The sequence below is a fragment of the Trichosurus vulpecula genome, chromosome 8 (genome assembly GCF_011100635.1).
Source record: "Trichosurus vulpecula isolate mTriVul1 chromosome 8, mTriVul1.pri, whole genome shotgun sequence".
Lineage (NCBI taxonomy): Eukaryota > Metazoa > Chordata > Mammalia > Diprotodontia > Phalangeridae > Trichosurus > Trichosurus vulpecula.
Window position 1 is genome coordinate 150,452,498 of NC_050580.1, and position 20,780 is coordinate 150,473,277.

General features: G+C 37.7%; 1 protein-coding gene across 6 annotated transcripts in view; it reads right to left on the reverse strand.

The window, feature by feature from the left end:
- The window catches only part of DENND4A (DENN domain containing 4A), a 161,453-nt gene that overhangs the window by 81,445 nt on the left and 59,228 nt on the right, over nt 1–20,780 (reverse strand). For all 6 annotated transcript variants that reach the window (XM_036736751.1, XM_036736749.1, XM_036736748.1 and 3 more), the window contains exon 4: nt 18,272–18,521. In XM_036736751.1, coding sequence (XP_036592646.1) covers nt 18,272–18,521 — 250 coding nt within the window. The remainder of the gene's footprint in view (nt 1–18,271; nt 18,522–20,780) is intronic.

The window sequence follows — 20,780 nt, forward strand, 5'->3', positions numbered from 1 at the left end:
GACATCTTGCTCTGCAATCTACTGCTTTACCCATTTCACACTAAGAGGTAATTCCCCTCATCACAGCAAAGCTTTCAATATGCATCCTTGATCCCATCCCCTCCCATCTTCTCCAGCATATTACTCCCACTGTCCTCTCCACTCTCTATCTGTAATCTCTCCCTATTGGCTTCTTTCCTTTCATCTACAAATAAGTCCATATCTCTTCCATCCTTTAAAAAAACCTTACTTGACCCACACATCCCCACTAGCATCTCTCCTCCTTGGAAAAGCCCCTCTATCCTCAGTGCTTCCCCTTCCTCTCCTCTCACTCTCTTCTAAATCTTTTGCAGCTCAGTCTTCTCGTTCAACTCAAACTGCTCCAAAGTTACCAATGATCTTGTAATTGCCCAATCCAATGGCCTTTTCCCAATCCTAATCCTCATTGACCTCTCTGTAACACTTGACACTGTAGATCATCTTCTTCTGCATATACTCTCTAGATTTTTGTGATACTGCTGTCTCCTGGTTCTCCTCCTACCTGTCTGATTACTCCTTTTCAGTCTCTTTTGCTGGATTTTCATGCTCACTAACTGTGGGTGTCCTCTAAGGTTCTGTCCTGGGCCCTCTTCTCTTATCTGTCTCTACTACCTCCATTAGTGATCTCCTTAGGTCTCACAGGTTCAACTATTACTTCTATAAAAATGATACAAGATCTATATATCCAGCCATAGTGTCTCTCTTGGTTTAAAAGTCATATATCACTGACTTTTGGACATCTCTAATTAGGTGTCCTCTAAGCATCTTAAGATCAATTAATCCAAAATAAAACTCCTCTTTCCTCCCAAACTCTTCCCCCCTTCTGTGACTACTGAAGGCAGCACCATACTTCTAGTCACACAGGCTCACATCCTCAGGGTCACCCTTGACTCCTCACTCTAACTCACCCAACATGTCCAATCTGTTGTCAAATCTTGTCATTCATACCTTTACAATATCTCTCCTAATATCTCTCAACTTACATAATCACCAGAGAACCTCATCACTTCTTGCCTAGACTAATTTTTTTTTTTGGTGGTGGGATGGTAGAGTAGGAGGAAGAACTGTTTTTTAATCTTTTAAAATTTTAAAAAATTTTCACTTCCAAATTTTCTCCTCCCTCCTGCCTCGCCACCCTTCTTGAGAAGGTAAGCAACTGATATCTGTCATACATATGAAGTCATGCAAAACATATTTCAATATTAGCAATGGTACAAAAAAGAGAAAGAAAGTGAAAAAATACATTTCAATACATAATTAGTTCGATCTCTGGAGGTGGATAGCATTTTTCATCATGAGGCCTTTGGGATTGTCACAGATCATTGTATTGATCAGAATAGCTAAGTCATTCACAGTTAATCACCATTAATATATTGCTGTTACTGTGTACAATGTTCTCCTGGTTCTACTCAATTCACTTCCCATCAGTTCATCTAAGATTTCTCAGGTTTTCTGAAACCATTCCTTGTCATTTCTTATATAACAATTGCATTCCATCACAATCATATACTACAGTCTGTTAGCTACTCCCCAAATGATTGTCATCCCCTCAATTTCTAATTCTTTGCCACCACAAAAAGAGCTGCTATAAACATTTTTATACATATCTTGCCTAGACTACTGCAAGTCTCCTGATTGGTCTCCCTACCTCAAGTCTCTCCCTATTTGTCCACACAGCTTTCAAAATGATTTTCTGAAAGTATAGATCTGACCGTGTCACTCCCCTACTCAATACAGCCCATTGGCTCCCTATTGTTCAAGGATCAAATATAAAATCTTTCATTTGTCTTTAAAACCTCTTCACAATCAGGCCCTTTCTTACCTTTCCCAGAAAAAATTTTCTTATACTTTACTCCATTCCCATACTCTATAATCCAGTTACACTGGTTTCCCTGCTGTTACTCATATACAACACTTCATCTCCTTCTTCAGTGCCTTTTTTTAAAAATTTCAATCAATATTTATTAATCACCTATGTGCCAGGCACAGTGCTAAGCACTAGGGATACAAAGAGACAATCCCTATCCTCAAGGAGGATGGGGGAAACAACATGCAAACAAATACATACAAACAAACTACACAGATAATAGTAAACACAGGGAAGGCAAAAGAGTTATGAGGGGTTTGGTTAAGGAGTAGCTGCCCTCTTTAAAAGGGCAAGCTGGATATCCTCTGGGACTGTCAGCTCTTGAGGACTTGCTTTTTTCAATTTCCCTTCTACCTTAAAGCAAATAATAGGGGAAGGGAATTTCCCTCCCTTACTCCCCAACCAGGAGCAGCAATAGTAAGTTACATGTGGTATGTGTAGCCCAGCTAAAATCTTACCTCTGTACAAGCCTCAACCAATCTCCCTTGATGCGCATGCCTTCTAAGATTATCTCCACTTTATCTTCTATATGTCTTTTTTTTTTAACATAGTTGTTTGCCTGTTGTCTCACCCATTAGACTGCAAGCTCCCTGAGAGCATGGATCGTTTTTTGCCTCTCTTTGTATTCCTAGCATTTAACATAGTGCCTGGCAAACAGTAAATGCTTAATATTTGTTGATGACACTGACACTAGACACATCTTCATTATACAAAGATCTGGTCAATATCATTCCTCTGCTCAAAACTCTTCATTGTTATTCTACCGAGAGAACCAAACTCTTTAAGCCTGGTATTCAGATTCAAGGCTCTCCACAAACTGGTACCACCTTATCTTTCCAGCTTTAGCTCACATTTTTCCCTTCCAGAAGCTCTCTCTATTTATATATTTGGCTATATATGTAGCCAAATAGGGCTACTTGCCATCCTGACACATGGCCGATGCCAGGAGTAGGGAACCTGAGGCTTCAAGGCCACATGTAGCCCTCTAGGTCCTCAAGTGCAGCCCTTTGAATCCAAACTTCACAGAACAAATTCCCTTAATAAAAGGATTTGTTCTGTAAAATTTGGATTCAGTCAAAAGGTCAAACCCAAGGACTTAGAAGGCCACATGTTGGCCTTGACGTCACAGGTTCCTCTGACCTATGCTTTCTCACCTCTATGCCTTTATTTTCTCATGTTGTTCCCAATGCCTGAGGGAACTGCCTCTGTGATCTAGATTGAATACTATCTATTCTTCAAAGTGTAGCTTAAAATAACATCCCTTCCACAAGCCTTTCCTCCCAATAATGATCTTTCCCTTTCTGAATCTCATTTGTTTGCATGTCTCTTGTATATTTATAATTTTATATTAGATATGTATATATCTTATTCCCTTACCTGACTGCTCCAGGAGGGCAGGAACATTGTCTTATAAAAACTTTGTATCTCTCCCACTGCCCAGCACAGAATTATACATGTAATATATATTTTTAAAAGTCTCAAATGAAAAAAATATTCACCAGCATATCTTTATATCACATTTACTTGCTAACAAGTCTATCTCCTGCTCTTTGTGTATTATCCTGATAGGAAATGATGTTGGGATCTGAATTAAAGAGTTTCCCATATTATGTTCCTCAATGCATTTTTTTCTAGCACTACAAAACCTCCACACTCTGAAGCAGTAAATGTCCAAACTGGAGAATGTTTTTAAAGAAATGCAAATTTATTACTTTCAAGTACTATACACAATATAAACTAAAGATATAAATGGGTACTCATAAGTAATGTGAGGTAAGTTAATGAAAAAAATTACAATTCACGCCAAGCCTCTATATGAAACAGATATCAAACATAAGCCTTTTGACATAGAAGACAATTACTGGACTCAGAAGTTGAAGGCAAATTAGAAGAATCTTTAATATTATGAACACTTGGTTTTAAAAAGTTACCAATTTTAGAGAGGGCTCTTCTCTGGGATTGTTTTTTGATTAGTTGCATCTCTTTCAGTGTGAAATAGAATCTTTGAAATTCTGGAGAGGCATCAACAAAATCAAGAAGACAGTACAAATTCTCTGGAACACTGGATAATTTAAACTTTGCTGAATGTTGTTCTACCTCCTCTTCGACAACCCCTCCTTCCTGGATAACTTCTCTAGTAACATCTTCCATTTGGGGGGAGGAGTGCAACGTGCTTCATTATCTCCAGTTAACAACACTCTAACATCATTTAAACTGGTCACCACATTGCTCAAGAATTCCTCTATAATCACCATCTTCTAAGCCCTGAATATTATATTCTGGTTCTTCTTTGTAAACTAGATTTTCCCATGCATTTGCTATCGTTACTTGCTTTACTTCGTCCCAACTCTTTGCTCAGTTAGAAATTGCACTTTTTATGTTATAAGCTTCGATTTTTGGAACTGTTTTTTTCTCTAGTTTCCTGTTCTTCATCACTCTCTTCAAAGTTTACCAGACTCTCTTCTAGCTGCTTCCATCTATAAAGTTGTTTGCAGTTCAAGATCACACCCTGATTCATTGGCTGAATCAATGATGTAGTATTTGGGGAGAGGAAGATACATTTGATTCTCCCATCATTACTCATTAGAGACTCAGATGAAGGATGGGCTCAAGAATGGTCTAGGAGTAACACTGCTTTTACATCTTTTTCATCCAACCTCAGGACATTAACCTGAAAATCTCTAACCTCAGGAATGACGTTTTGAAAGAACCATTCCAAAAATGATTCTCTGGTGAACTAGAAATTATTACTAGATTTGTATATCACTGATAAAGCATTTATATGATCCTTAATAGACTTACGCTGCTTTGATTTTCCAATAATAACTGACTTCAACTCATGGATCCTATCTACATTTGTACACAAAAGAGCTGACAATTGTTCTTTATTTTCCACGCTGGCATACATGTATCTTTTTTCTTTGCCTGAACTTTTTCTGGCATTGATTTCCAAGAGAGCTGTCTCATTCCCATTGTACACCTGAAACAGCAACCACACTAACATAGCCAGGATGGCTGCTGATGCAAGTTCTTTTATCTGCTTTACTAGGAAAGACAGCTGTTTCAGGGGTCAACAATCTTCTTTAATTACATAAAATATGAACAAAGAAAATACAGAGCAGAGAAATAAAGACCTGAATCAAAGCTATATACTGCTATATATTTTATATCTACCACTAAATGGAGAGAGCCTTTACTTCTGAGCAGTCGGGGAGCTCTGAACATATGGCCACTCAGAGTCTCAACCAGGGAATCACAAGGTCCTTCTCATAAGCAAGCCCCCAAAGCAAAAGCTGACTTCTCAGAATATATCCTCTTTCAGCTAACAGGCTCACAGCCAAAAGGCATTACAACCCTCCTGACTCAGTGCCTAATTAGAAATTAGCAAAAGGTGTGTAAGCCTTCCTACAAGCAAGCAAGCTTCCCTTAATGGGCTCCGCATGACACTCATTGATGGGCAGGGAAGATCTTATTCTCCACTAACCTTACAACACCTGAGCCAGACATAGCATCTCCTCTTTGATGATCATGGATAGCTTTTATCTAAACGGTTCAACATTTTCTGAAACTGAACTCAGAATTTGTTCCTCACACACTTTTTGGTTCTCCATTGCATGCCTATTTTGAAATCTGAAAAGCCAAACAGTGCAGGCTTTGAAGTCTATTCGACCAAAACACTATGCAAATCTCTCAGCAGCAGCCTGAAGTTCTACACTTGTTCGGCTGGAACACCAGCTGAATGCTCTTATTAGTACCACAGGTATACTGCAACATCAGCATCACTGTATTTGGCACACGTTCTTTTTCTTTTCTCTGCTCTAATGGCATATCTTGCTTTAACACAAAGTCCAAAATCAATTTCTTATTTTTTAATGTCATAAAATATTGATTTACTGACTCCAAATTCATCCATTACATTTTTAAGAGCATGTCCAGCTTCAATTCTACTCAAGGTCTTCATTTTTCCCTCTAAATTCAATGTTGTGTATTTTTTTCTCTTATTCATACTGAATGTTATTTCAATATATAGAAACAAGAGAAGTTGGGAGAGAAACAGAAATATTGGATGACAATAAGTAAAAAGTTAAAAAACACAGAGGGCACAGATATTGGTACTAAAATACTGATAGAATAGCAACTGTGGGTGGAACAGATTGGTGGGAAGGTAATGACCTAACAACGAACATCAGAGGTTCCCCCATCAAGGTCTTTAAAGACTGCCACAACTGGGGATCATCCTCCTCCTCCTCCCTACCATTAGAAGAGCATTATAATAGTGAACTGTCAGGAATATTTCAGTACCTTCTCACTTCTTGTCTTTCTCAAGTATAGATAATCAGGAAGGAACGAAGCCCATAATCCACCCTAGAACCCTCCATATGAAAAAAGTTGTACAGGACAACAGAGAGCATAGAAGAGGAAGGAGGTACAAGCAAAGAAAAATCAAAGGATCACTAGAATCTCTAAAAGGGAGCTGAAAGGAGGACAAGAGAGGGAACCAGTTGGTAGACTGAGATCAAATCTTCTACTTTCTCAATGCTATGGCTTCACCTCACTGCTGAGGAAAAAAAAATAGCACAATTCAGTAAATATAGCTAATGAGTTAACAGGCTTTGAACCTGGGACAGCTCTTTAGTCTTCTAGGACCTGCCATATATGCTATTTGGATATTTTGAGAACTTGAGACAGAGGTCATTTTGCTGAATACTGAAATCAATAAAGCAGGCCGTTATCAAAATAAACACAATTTTACCACATTCAATAACATGTCTTGACAAATCTCTTATGTTTATTACATTAGTTGATTATTAATGTCATGGTTCGTAATGACATTTCTGCTCTGATTGAAGCTTTTCCCACACTCAGGTACAGGATTTAGAGGTCAGAAAGATATTAGAGATCATCTAGTCCAACCTCCCATTTTAGAGAAGGAAAATGAGTCCCAGAGATATCAACTTGCCTAATATCACATAACTAGTAATGATCAGAACCACCTGCTCTTTCCATTACACCACGGTCTTTGGTTCTTTTTTCTTATTGCTGGTGTATGGTCTCTAATGAATTACTCTTAAGCATAGCTGTCAGTGAGGATCTTCCCCACACTTTGGATGTATACAATGCTTCAGAAGTATGGTAGTATTGGGGTGCCCAAGTCTGAATGCTTTACAAAGGTTTTCCCAAACTTAGAATATTTAAAAGATTTCTTCTCTGACTTGATTTCCTTGAGTTGAACCAATGTAGAGTTCTAAGAAAAATTCTTCTCATATTTGGGATACTTATAATTATACTTTCTTTTCTCTGGTGCATTAGACACTTACAGAGTTAATATCATAACATTTTTTAGCAGACGAAAGAACTTTTAAGGGTTTAACTTGGAATTTTTGGTCTATTCTTTTCTGTAAATCTTTCTCTTGGGGAGTGAGTTCATGTAGTCTCTTTACCAGGGGATTTTTCCACAACTCTTTCATTCTCACTGTTTTTCCTCCATTTTAGCACAATCTCTTGAGGTCTTTATGGTAACACTCTGTGATTTCAGTTTCTCAGAAATTTTCTGCTTGTTCTCACTCCTGATCCACAAATACATAAGGGGGTATAGAAATTTTAGCTGTCTTCCATTCCATATACAGTAGTGGTTCTGTGCCTAAAAGGTCTGCAGAAATCCTTCCAATCTGCTTCCAGGTCCTCTCACCTTTCCTCCCAAAAGAGAGGAATCAAGAAAGCCAACTGCAGAGCACCGTAAAAATGGACCTCAGTGACTTAACAGCTGCTTCTCATGGGTGGAATGCTCATCTCCCTTATCTCTAATTGATACTTTCTTTGGCATTCTTCAAGATTCAGCTTCTACAAGAGGCCTTTGCTCATCTCATCCAACTGCTAGAGGTAATAAAGGAGCACAGTAGAAAGAGCGCTGGGCCTGGAGTCACGAAGACCTGAATTCAAATCTGGTCTCAGACACTTAGTAGTTATGTGACCCTGGGCAGGTCATTTGACCTCTGCCTCAGTTTCTTACATTTCATCTGTAAAATGAGGATAATAATAGTATCTACCTCCAAGGATAATTATGAGGACAAAATGAGACAATATTTTACAAACCTTAAAATGCTATGCAAATGTTACTTTTATTATTAGAGTCTTCACTCTGAAATTACCTTACATCTACACTGTATATGTCTTATATGTACAGCTATTTGCATGTTGTTCCTCTCATCAGAATGTGAATTCCTTGAAGGTTGAACCACGTTTTTGCCTTTCTTCATATTCTTAGAACTCACCACAGTGCCCTGGAACATGGTAAATGCTTAATAAAAGCTTGTTTAATCACTTACTGATGAAGAACTAACATTCTAATTAAGGGAAGAAAAACAAGTGTTCTTTCAGAACTTTACTGTCTTCAAAGGACACTGATTAAGTCAAATAAGACAAATCTACCTGGAGATGGAGTGGTTTTGTTCTGCTGGTTTTAAGATGGAAAAGAAAAGGGAGAGTAGAAGGAAGACTCTAGTGTAGAAAAGATAAAGAAGGTGATGGAACTAGTTGCAAACATGTAACAAAGTTTGAAGGGAAGATCATTAGATGAACCTTACTTGTATTCCAACACACAGACAGACAGACAGAGACATACACACACTTTGGTGGAGAAATGCCTCAAACTTAATACGGAAAGATAAGTGGATAGAAGTGAGTTTAAGAGGGAGGATAAAACCAAGGACATAATAGTGACAAGCAAAATGAACGTCAGCTTTGGAGGGCAGATCCTGAAGGGAAGATTAAAAGGGTTAAAAAACAAAAAGGCAAGAACCAGTTATAGGGTCTAAACAAGGGGAAAAAAGAAGGGCAGTGAAATAGAAGCAAAATGCTTCAATTATAAGCCACTTGTGTTCATCATATTCCTTCTCTTTCACCACCTTCTTCTTTGTAATAAGAGAAGTGACTGGGAAAAACCTATACAGTAAATTACTTTGAAAAAGATATAATATCAAGATACATTGCAAACTGATTCAAACATATAAGAACATTCCACATGGACAAATGGTCAAGGGACATAAACAGGCATTTCTCAAAGGATAAAATCAAAGTATCAAGAGCCATAAAAATGCTCTAAATCACCAATAATTAATAACATGTAAATTAAAACAAAACTCTACCTCACTCATCAGATTGACAAAACAAAACAATTACAAAACAAATTTTAAAAAACAGTAAAATGGCGATTGTTAGAGGGGATATGGGAACGAAGGCATACAAATGCATCATTCATCAAGTTGTGAATTAATCCAGCATTTCTGGACTACCATTTGTGTTAGTGAGCTTTGGCCAGGGCCTGCTTTGACTCTCACTAATACCTGATTGTTGTACAGAGATAAGTACCCTAAGGGCAGTGGGCATAATAAGAACTTAACTAGGTGGGAACAGGGAAAAACAAGATTGTAAAATGTAAAATAGATATGCCTCAAATCACAGAGACTCTGCCTTGACTACTGTATTCCTGCAAGACCTTCAACTTGTACTGCCTATATGAGATCCTGACTAGAGAGGAACCTAAACGTGGAGGAAAAGAGTTAGGCATGAGGAGGCCATTCGCTACCTGAAACTTTTATTGAGATAAATCTTCCATCATGTATCCTTGCCCTGAGTTTGACAAATGTATTCTTCCCTGTTATGTTAGAGTTCTTAATCTGAGATCCTTGAACTTGTTTTTAAAAAATATTTGATCTCCCTCTTTCTCTCTCTCACTCTCTCTCTCACACACACACACGCACACACACACACACACACACACACACACACACACACTCTCTCTCACTCTCTCTCTCTCTCTTGCTGGTTTAGGGTCAGTCATTTTCATCATCTTGATACCTGCAATTAGGATGGGTTCTTCCTCAACTTCCCTCTAACAGAATTATGCCAAAAAGTTATTAAACTGTGCATTCCACCAATCTAGCAATACTACTACTAAGCTTATACCACAAAGAGATCAAAGAAAAAGAAAAGGATATATATATAGAAAAATATTTATAGCAATATTTTTTGTTGTAGCAAAGAACTGTAAACTAAGGGAGTGACCATTAATTGAGGAATGACTAAACAAATTACAGTATATAAAGACCCATGGTGCAAAAGGAATCATACATTTGTGAACAGTGTTGATTTGTTTTGCCTGGCTACACTATTTATTCCAAGGATTTTTTTCTTGCTTTATTTGTGGGGTGGCAATAGTAATACCACCAAAAAGGAAAAGAAAGAAATGGCCATCAAATTTTTTATAAAAACGAGGAAATGAGTTAAGTGGCTTCTCGGATAACAAGCACACACTCCGTCATGAGGTCTGTCCTAAGCTTTTCCAGGTTTTTAGGACCTGCTACAACATGTGATCTGCCAGCACAGCAGTGCAGGGTCCTGCCCATGAAGCAATGAAAACATGAGCTTCTACTGGAAGGTTCACAGTCACACTGACTGGGTTCACTAAAAATCTGTCATCTTCTCTCAAATGCGCCCTTATTACTTTGCTTCAATCCTTTTCCTCTTCCCAGTCAATCAACATTTTATTAGTTAGTCAATAAACATTTGTTATGTACCTATTATGTACTAGGCACTCAGCTAAATGCTGGAGGTACAAAAAGAAGGAAAAAACAGTCCCTGCCCTCAAGGAGCTCACACTCTCCTCCCCATCAGTACTGCATCACACTGCCCACAACAATGGTTTGAAACCTTCTTTTCTTCAACCATGTTACATCATCATCCCCTAAGGACCTAGTAGTGCTATAACAGGATTAAAGGATATGCATAGGGGGCAGAGTGAAGATGGCAGCTGGAAAACAGGGACTGGCCTAAAGCTCTTCCCCAGGACCCTCCAAACACCTATAAAAATAGCTCTGAACAAATTCTAGAATTGTAGAACCCACAAGATAGCAGAGGGAAGCTGGATGGTCGCTGGGTAAGGTCTATTGCAGGGAGCTGGGAGCAAAGCAGAGCAGAGCCAAGCGTGGGCTGCACCCGGACCAATGAGACCAGGAGCCAAGCGGAACAGGCCCTAGTGCCCTCAATCAGTGAGCTGTGGCAGTTACCAGACTTCTCAACCCACAAACACCAAAGACAACAGAGAAAGTTAGTGGGAAAAAACTGTGGGGACAGAGTGAAAGGAGTTCATGGTTCAGCCACCGCCCTGGGGGCAGTGGAGGTGGTGCAGTTACAGAACTATAGCTGCAGTTGCTTCCAGCCCCAGGCCCACCTGGTGGGAGGAATTAAGTAGTGGATCAGAGCAGGAGTGCAGAGCCTGCTTAGATCTGAGTTGTGGTCCTGGTTGGTGGTTCTTGGGGGAGGAGGAGCACTGGTGTGGCAGAGCTTGCTGTGTAGAAATAGCTTTGAAAAACATCAGCACAGACCATCAAGCTTGGGACAAAGTACTCTCTACTCTACAAGCAGTCATACCCCAATGAAAAACTCAAGGGTCAAGTAGTTGGCTGGGAACATGGACAGGCGGCGAAAACGGACTCAGATTCAGACTCGGACTTTGGAATCTTTCTTTGGTGACAAAGAAGACCAAAACATACAGCCAGAAGAAGTCAACAAAGTCAAAGAGCCTACTTCAAAAGCCTCCAAGAAAAACATGAACTGGTTTCAGACCATGGAAGAGCTCAAAAAGGAGTTGGAAAAGCAGGTTAGAGAAGCAGAGGAAAAATTGGGAAGAGAAATGGGAGTGATGCAAGAAAACCATGAAAAACAAGTCAATGACTTGCTAAAGGAGACCCCCCCAAAAATACTGAAGAAAATAACACCTTAAAAAATAGACTAACTCAAATGGCAAAAGAGCTCCAAAAAGCCAATGAGGAGAAGAATGCCTTGAAAGGCAGAATCAGCCAAATGGAAAAGGAGGTCCAAAAGACCACTGAAGAAAATACTACCTTAAAAATTAGATTGGAGCAAGTGGAAGCTAGTGACTTGATGAGAAATCAAGATATTATAAAACAGAACCAAAGGAATGAAAAAATGGAAGACAATGTGAAATATCTCCATGGAAAAACCACTGACCTGGAAAATAGATCCAGGAGAGAGAATTTAAAAATTATTGGACTACCTGAAAGCCATGATCAAAAAAAGAGCCTAGATATCATCTTTCAAGAAATTATCAAAGAAAACTCCCCTGATATTCTAGAGCCAGAGGGTAAAATAGAAATTGAAAGAATCCACCAATCACCTCCTGAAAAAGATTCCAAAAAGAAAACTCCTAGGAACACTGTTGCCAAATTCCAGAGCTCCCAGATCAAGGAGAAAATACTGCAAGCAGCCAGAAAGAAACAATTTGAATATTGTGGAAACACAATCAGGATAACACAAGATCTAGCAGCTTCTACATTAAGGGACTGAAGGGCTTGGAATATGATATTCCAGAGGTCAATGGAGCTAGGATTAAAACCAAGAATCACCTACTCAGAAAAAATGAGTATCATGCTCCAAGGGAAAATATGGATTTTCAACAAAATAGAGGACTTTCAAGCTTTCTCAGTGAAAAGACCAGAGCTGGATAGAAAATCTGACTTTCAAACACCAGAATCAAGAGAAGCATGAAAAGGTAAACAAGAAAGAGAAATCATAAGGGACTTACTAAAGTTGAACTGTTTTGTTTACATGAACTGTTTGTTTACATTCCTACATGGAAAGATGATGTGTATAATTCATGAGACCTCAGTATTAGGATAGCTGACGGGAATATACATATATATACACATATATATGTGTGTGTGTGTGTGTGTGTGTGTGTGTGTATATATATATATATATATATATACACATACATATACATATATAGAGAGAGAGGGCACAGGGTGAGTTGAATACGAAGAGATGATATCTAAAAAGATATAATCAAATTAAGGGATGAGAGAGGAATATATTGAGAGAGGGAGAAAGGGAGAGATAAAATGGGGTAAATTATCTTGTATAAAAGTGCCAAGAAAAAGCATTTCATTTGGAAGGGAAGAAGGGGCAGGTGAGGGGGAATGAATGAATCTTGCTCTCATCGGATTTGATCTAAGGAGGGAATATCACACACTCAACTGGGTATCTTACCCCACAGGAAAGAAGGAGGAAGGAGATTAAAAAGGGGGGGGGGTGATAGAAGGGAGGGCAGATAAGGGGAGGAGGTAATCAAAAGCAAACACTTTCAAAAAGGGACAGGGTCAGGGGAGAAAAATTAACAAAGGGGGATAGGATAGGAAGGAGCAAAATATAGTTAGTCTTTCGCAACATGAGTATTGTGGAAGGGTTTTACATAATGATACAAATGTGGCCTATGTTGAATTGCTTGCCTTCTTAGGGAGGGTGGGTGGGAAGGGAAGAGAGCAGAGAATTTGGAACTCAAAGTTTTAAAAGCAGATGTTCAAAAAAAAGTTTTTGCATGCAACTAGGAAATAAGATATACAGGCAATGGGGCATAGAAATTTATCTTGCCCTACAAGAAAGTAAGGGAAAAGGGGATGGGGGAGTGGGTGACAGAAAGGAGGGTTGACTGGGGAATGGGGCAATGAGAATATATGCCATCTTGGAGTGGGTGGGAGGGTAGAAATAGGGAGAAAATTTGTAATTCCAACTCTTGTGAAAATCAATGCTGAACACTAAGACTATTAAATAAAATAAAAAAAAACAAAAAAAAAAGGTTGAATAGAAAAAAAAAATAAAGGGTATGTATAGCTTAGTGACTTTGGGGAGAAAGTTCCAAATTCCAAGGAACGTGAGCTCCTTGAGAGTAAGAACTGTCTTGATTTTCTTTTTGTGCCCCTCAGGGCTTGGCACACATTAAGCATTTTTCATTAATTCCAAACAGAAAATTAAGAGAAAAGAAAAAGAGTTATTTCAGAAAATTTAGCCAGATGGAGAGAATAAGCTACAATTCAAATAAATGTATTATTAGCAACTAGGCAGAGAGGGGAGAAAAGAGCAATATGTGCAAAAAAACCTTCCAGCAGTATCTGGAAAGTCTGCAACTCTCTTTTCCCTTCTACAGATGCCAAGGGAACTATGTCAGTACCTCATATATTTGGCATCATTGGAAAATGAAGATCTTCACATGAATGATTTTTCCAGATAATTAGACAATCTCCTTTAAATACCATCACTTTTAAACGAAATCTTTCTAAAATAATACCATTGTCAGAAAGGCAAGGTAACAAACGTATGAGGCTGAAATGTAATAGTAAAAATACGTTGCCGATGATGAACTATGTGCAAGAAGCGGTGACAAAGAGATTATTCAGGAAATGCATGATTGGAAAAGAAAGTGGGTCAGTCATAAAAGGAGAGTAAGGGATGACAGTTAGTCAGCCCAAGGCTTGTCCTAGAACCTATGAAATGTTAAAAGATCTAGAGAAAGTACTCTAGAACACTGGGAGGACACAGACAAGCATGGTACTGGATGAAGCGGTAAAAATGGGTTGTAATGTGCACCATTAGAGGAAATGTAGACCTCAATGAGCTCATGATTCAATTTAAGTCTAACATTATCTGGTTACATCTTTGTTTTTTAATTCCTACCAAGAAAAGAGAATGAAAATGAAATGAAATGAAAAGCAGAATTCATTTCTCCTTTTCAGCCTGGAATATCTGTCAGTGTCTAAAATATGCCCCTCAAATGAAACAGCACCAAAATAATAAAACTAAGAACATTTCTCTTCTATCAAAGCATCACGGACCATTTTAAAAAAAGAGATGCTTAGGCACCCAGATACAATAGCCCGTCCTCCAAAAAAGAGTTTCTATTTTAAGCTTGTTTAATGTTTACCATGTAATTTAAACTTAGAATTCAACAAGCATTTACTAAGTATGTAATTTATGTCAGTCACTGTAATAGATTCTGGAGATACAAAGACAAAAACTAAAGAGACCCTGTTCTACCCAAGTTTTGCATTCCACTAGGGAGAAATAAGGGGCAGCTAGATGGCTCTAGTGGATAGAGCACAAGGCCTGGAGTAAAGAAGACTTGAATTCAAATCTGTCCTCAGACACTTAATAGCTACGCGATCCTTAACCTCTGTTTGCCTTCATCCACTGGAGAAGGAAATGGCAAATCACTTGAGTATCCTTGCCAAGGAAACACCATGAAGAGTGTTGGTGTGCTATGGTCCATGGGGTCATAAAGAGTCAGACACGACTGAACAAAAAGGGAGAAAATAAATACTGGCTCATAGGAACATAGATTTACCTTAGGGGTCATCAGCTACAACCCCTTCATTTTACATATCAGACAACTAAGGCACAGAGAGTGACTTGCCCAAGGTAACACTGGCAGCGAGTGACAAAGCCAGGATTAGAATTCAAGTTCTTGGATTCCGTATTGAGTGTTCTTCAACTGTATCACATTGACTCCAGAAGGCACCAGAATAAGTAAGTATCAGAGTTTGGGTCTGAACCCAGGTCTTCCTGTCTCTAAATCTAGTGCCACAACTACTAAATGGTATACATAGATAAGTAAATATAAAATATATATGAAGCAGGTTGGGCAGGGGCGCGGGTCAGGAAAAGCCTCAGACAGAAGGCATGATCTGAACCTTGAAGTTAGCTATGGGGTGGAGCGAAGAGACAGAATGTTCTAGGCAGAGGCAACCCTCATTGTCTAAAATGAGGTGGGAAATGGATTGTAGTGTCCAGAGAATGGATAGTTTGGCTGCAACACAGAATACATCATAGGGAATAATGTGCAAGCAAACAGGAAGGTAGGTTAGGGCCAAATTATAGAGGACTTTAAATACCCAACTAAAGATCTTGTATTTTATTGGGAATCTTGTATTTAATGGGGAGTCATTGGAGCACCTTGAGCAAAAGTGACACAATCAGACTGTGCTTCAGGATTATCATTTCACTGAGAATGGAGTGGGGAAAGGAAGGATTGGATACATGGAAAACAATCAGGATGCTACTGCAATAGTGTAGGCAAGAAGTAATGAACCCGAATTAGCAGCAAGCTTTTAAAAACTGGTATCTTTTGTTTTTGTATCACTTTCATTTCTGAATGTATCACTCTCCACCCCATACCCAGGAAGCCATCTGTTATAACACAGATTTAAAGAGGAAAAAAAAAAGCAGTTTGGGAATACTGACCAATACATTAACTGAGTCTGGCAGTATTTGCAATGTTCCACATCTCCTATCGTCTTCAGGGAACGCTTTGTCATTATAATCACAATAAAAGTAACTTTCTTCCAGTAATGGTTGGGATCAGAAGAAAAGGAAATATACAACTGAGTTGTGACTGCGTATTTACATTCACACCCCAATTCTCCCTAATTTCCTTAAGTTGAATGTCATATATACTGGACAAGTGTGGAACAAAACAGAACCTTCTGGAACTCCACAAAGAATAAACTCATTAAAATGAAAGTCTACCCAAACTACTTTTTGGCTCCTCTGTAAGAGGTAGGAAAGTAGCCACTATAAATAAATTCCATCTAGTTCTGCCAAAGATCTAAAATAAACCAACCCCTCCTCAAAGTCAGTGGTAGCAAAAGCTGCTAAAAGGTATAACTATTTGACATCTGTTTGCTGCTGGCTGCTCTCTAAAACCAGGGCAATTTCTTGTTTATAGCAAAGCCTGACACCAGATTGGAAGGAAACATAAGAGTTCAAAAAATGGATATACTGGAAATTCTTTACAATATTTTTTATCACATTCCTCACAAAATGGGCAAAGGAATGCTGGGAAAGGGCAATAACAGATCAGAATAACAATAAAGAGCTGGCAAAATTAAATAAATGAATGACTGAATGAATAAATGAATCTTTAACAATGCACAAGGTAGGACATAGAAAACAGAGTCTTCCTGGGAACAACTGATTCAATGAAAAAAACAACTCAACAGATGGAAATTCTAACAAAATGAGCTGATAACTTCCACTTTTTTGCAATGTGAACCCTCTCTGCCAACAGTGGATTGATTGCTTTGAGATTAGCTCTGAAAAAACACAGAGTACATATGTTTATTTCATACGATGGGTTTTCAATGTCCTAAGCAAACCTAAAATGTTTTTGATAAACTGCTGAACCCTGACCAGGGGAAAGTGGTGAAAGAGATGTAGTCTACAGAAATTGTTCTTGTCAACAAAGAAACCAATTCACTTTGAATCTGAGTCAAGGCAGCCACAGAGCAGATATAAACTAACAATGAAAAAATATACATTTTGCATGAGGTTACACATTCTGAATATACATGAATCACAATCTGTCAGTTATTTGTTGGTGAATTTTAAATTACCATTGCTACTGCATGTAAAACTCTTGGTACTGCAACTGGTCATTCTCAGAACACAACTACCATCCTTCCTCCTTATTAAGATTTCAAGATCAGTCACATCACGACAATATGCATATAGCATAACAGAATCACATATTCTAGGAATGGAGTATTAATGGCAACTGATTTTTAAAAATCATCTGAATAAACAGTCACTTGCCTATAGAGAACAATTCTGAAATTTGTAATTTTTTAGGCCACATATTGGATGGCTAACCATTTAGGGTTATTCTTTCTTAAAATAACTAATACTGATGGTAATAGTTTTGTAAACATTTCATAAAGATGAGAAAATAGGCATATGGGTCAGTAATTGTTGCTATCTTCTTGATCACAATTTTTTGTTATTAATATTTATTATTTGCAATTGATTCATTCTCTTAGTATGTCCCCCTAATATATTTACAAAAGGTTTCGAACTCTTGAAAGACCTTTCACTTCCATGACTACAGGACAAATTACTACTGCAACCATTTTGCTGTTTTAAAAACATGTTTCAGCCCATAAAATTTGCTTTGGGTTCTCACTGCTTTTATCAATGCTTCTTCTTCTCTGTCTTCTCTGAGTTGTAGATAATCCTTCTTGCTGCCACTCATCTTTTTAGGTATAGAGAAGATAAATATCTGATTGTGGCTAATATACTAAATAACAATGTCCCACCAAAACCCCCTAATACCACCATCACCTTTTTTTTAAAGTAACAAAGGTGAGACTTTCAAATATTCACTTAGATTTTGACCAAGTGTTAATTTGTATGTCAGTATTGTTAGACAATTTATGTTTAATTTAGCTTTATAAAGAAATTTTGATGTTATTTTAGAAAAATTCCTTCTTAGACGACAATTCAGTTACTTCCCTAAAATAAAATATCCCAAGCCTTCAAGAAGTATTTTAAAAGACAGCATATAAATGTTCATGTAAAAGTAATGGTTGATTATATCAGCAAAATTGAAAAACAATTTTTTCAGGGTTTCAAAAGATCAATGTTATTATTAATAGAGGTAACTGTACAAACACATATTCTAATCACTCCATATCTTAGTAGACAATCTTCATGGATTGCTATGGCCAAAATGATTTGTGAGATACAAAAAGAGATACTCACCATACTATTATTGAGATTCTTGTCAACTTTGCAGAACGTATGTGGTGGACTCTCTCCTTTACTGGGAATGATAATACAGATATCTGTGACAGCTAGCGTATTTTGTGTCATGCTCTCAGAGGCCCTCCTGTAAGTGACATAAATTCTTTGTGATGAGGTACTGCCACTAATAGTTGCAGGACGACCATGTGGAGTAGTCTGAATAATTTCACAGCCTTGTTTTATTCTTTCTTTCCAGTCATATAAGACCCTAAAAATTAAACACAAACTTTCCGTAAATAGAGCACAAAGTTTTATTATTTCACTTTTAATTTTAAGGAAAATTGTATAGAGAAGGCGATTTCCTCACACAGAAAATTAATAGAATGAAATTATAAAATGAGTCTAAAGTCAATATATTTTATGGCAATAGCAAAATAACGAGCAATAATTAAGAACCAAAGAATTAGGTTTTAACCCTATATTAACAGAATTAATTTATACTATCTACAGGATATCAAGTGAGTGTGTTTTATAAGATTTATAGGAAGAGATAGGTAAAAATTACACAGTGTGAGGGAGCATGGCTATACTGTGACTCCACTGTTGGAGGGAGCAATAGCCATTACATTACTAAGCAAATACTATATAATTTTCCTTCTTTAAAGCTAAAGATGCTTTCTTCAGAAGAAATAACTACATCATTGAAGTAAGTTTCAATTCTGCAACCCCCCTTCTCCTCACCTAAATTTTATAAATGTGTCTGTCTGCTTACTTCTCCCCATTAGATGAGGTAAAGTTAGGTGGATTTGCTGTATGGTATTTTTTCTCTGTTTCCCATCTCTTCAAACGATTTTGAAAAAGGAAAACAACTAGAAAGGGAAAGGTTGTCACCATTTCCAGGGTCATTAGAAGAGAGCCCTGGTAACAACTGACTGCAGATGTCTTCTCAAAGCTACAACAAATAGGAGAAGGCTTAAAAAGTGTGGCACACAGAAAGGAAGAAAAAGCCTAGGAATTCCTTTCTCCCAAGTCACCTTTCCAAGTCTATGAAAGTAACTACATAACTACATGAAAATCAAAGACAAAGAAATCCATGAAATGTGAAATAAAATTTTTGTAAATCCAAGATTTAAATATGCATAAAAATTTCTAGATTGTTAATTCTTGCACAAAGACTTTTTGCTTCTGCAAAAGAGTTTAAAATATAATAACTAGTCTGTTTTTAATGTATTGTTTTCAGGGCTTCTTAAACTTTTTCCACTTGTGACCCTTCAGTACTTCTTATACTGTGGGTTGTGACAAACTTTAAATTATACTTAAATTGAATTTTTCAACATTAAGTAAACTCTCATTAACATTAGAAGTTAACATGCCTTTAAGTTTTCTTTCTCTACCCTCTAATATATAAAATTCTTATTCACAACACTGTTATACAGAAATTTTCAAAATGTTATTGTACACTAAACTTTAATCAATGTTACTAAAAGGCAGTGGCCAGAAGAACAGAATCATGAAATTTTAGGGTTGAAAAAGGACCTCAGGGATAGGAAATATGCAGTTATTTTCTAAGAGAGGTACAGAAATGGTAATGGAACATAAAAATATGAGCTTTAATATAAGGAAATAAAGGGGTGGGAAACCTGCAGCCTCGAGGCCACATGTGGCCCTCTAGATCCTCGAGTACAGACCTTTCCAAACTTAACTGTAAAGTATGGATTCAATCAAATGGCCACACTTGAGGACCTAGAGGACCACATGTAGCCTCAAGGCCACAAGTTCCCACCCTGAACTAACCCCTTCCTCTTTTCATCACTGTCTCTGACTAGGTCAATTGTTCATAAACGCTAGGAGAGCTAGGGGCATTTTTAACTGGGTCTTCTACCACTACTATCTGGCCTGATGCTGATGGCTCAGCAGCTAGCTAGTACTAGTAAACATAAGAATGTTGGAAGTTAAAGGATGAGTCTCTTTTTCCTCTCTTCAACTGATTCAACAAAAGAGAAAGTTCTGGGCTATACTATAAGGATGCAAGCTGTACTGTGCTTTTGGAAATGCCACTTATTCTTTGGCACCCTATAAATAATAGGAAGTTAAGGGGATGGAGAAGAGTTTCACCTGGGACCTAAGCATCCATAAATACTTCCTTGTAATTTTAGCCCTGTCCTAATTACATGAGGGCAAGGGATCACCTTGCCCAATTTCTTCATTTCATAGATGGGGAAACTGAGGCCCAGATGGATGAAGTAATAGATGTGAAATTCCTAATTCCTAATCCAGGATTCTTTGCACTATACTCTGCTGCCTCTATATGACATAATACTGAACTGGTGAAGAACCATATGCCTGTTGACATCTTAGGCTACTGTCTAATAATGTTATTTAATTCTTATATTGGCACATAACCTTTAGTGTACTCTATCTTGTTACTCCAACTAGATTGCAAACTGCTTAAAGGCATGAACTGTATTTTATATTTATTTGCATCTACTCCCTCAGCCCAAACCCCAGCCTACATGATCTGCATATA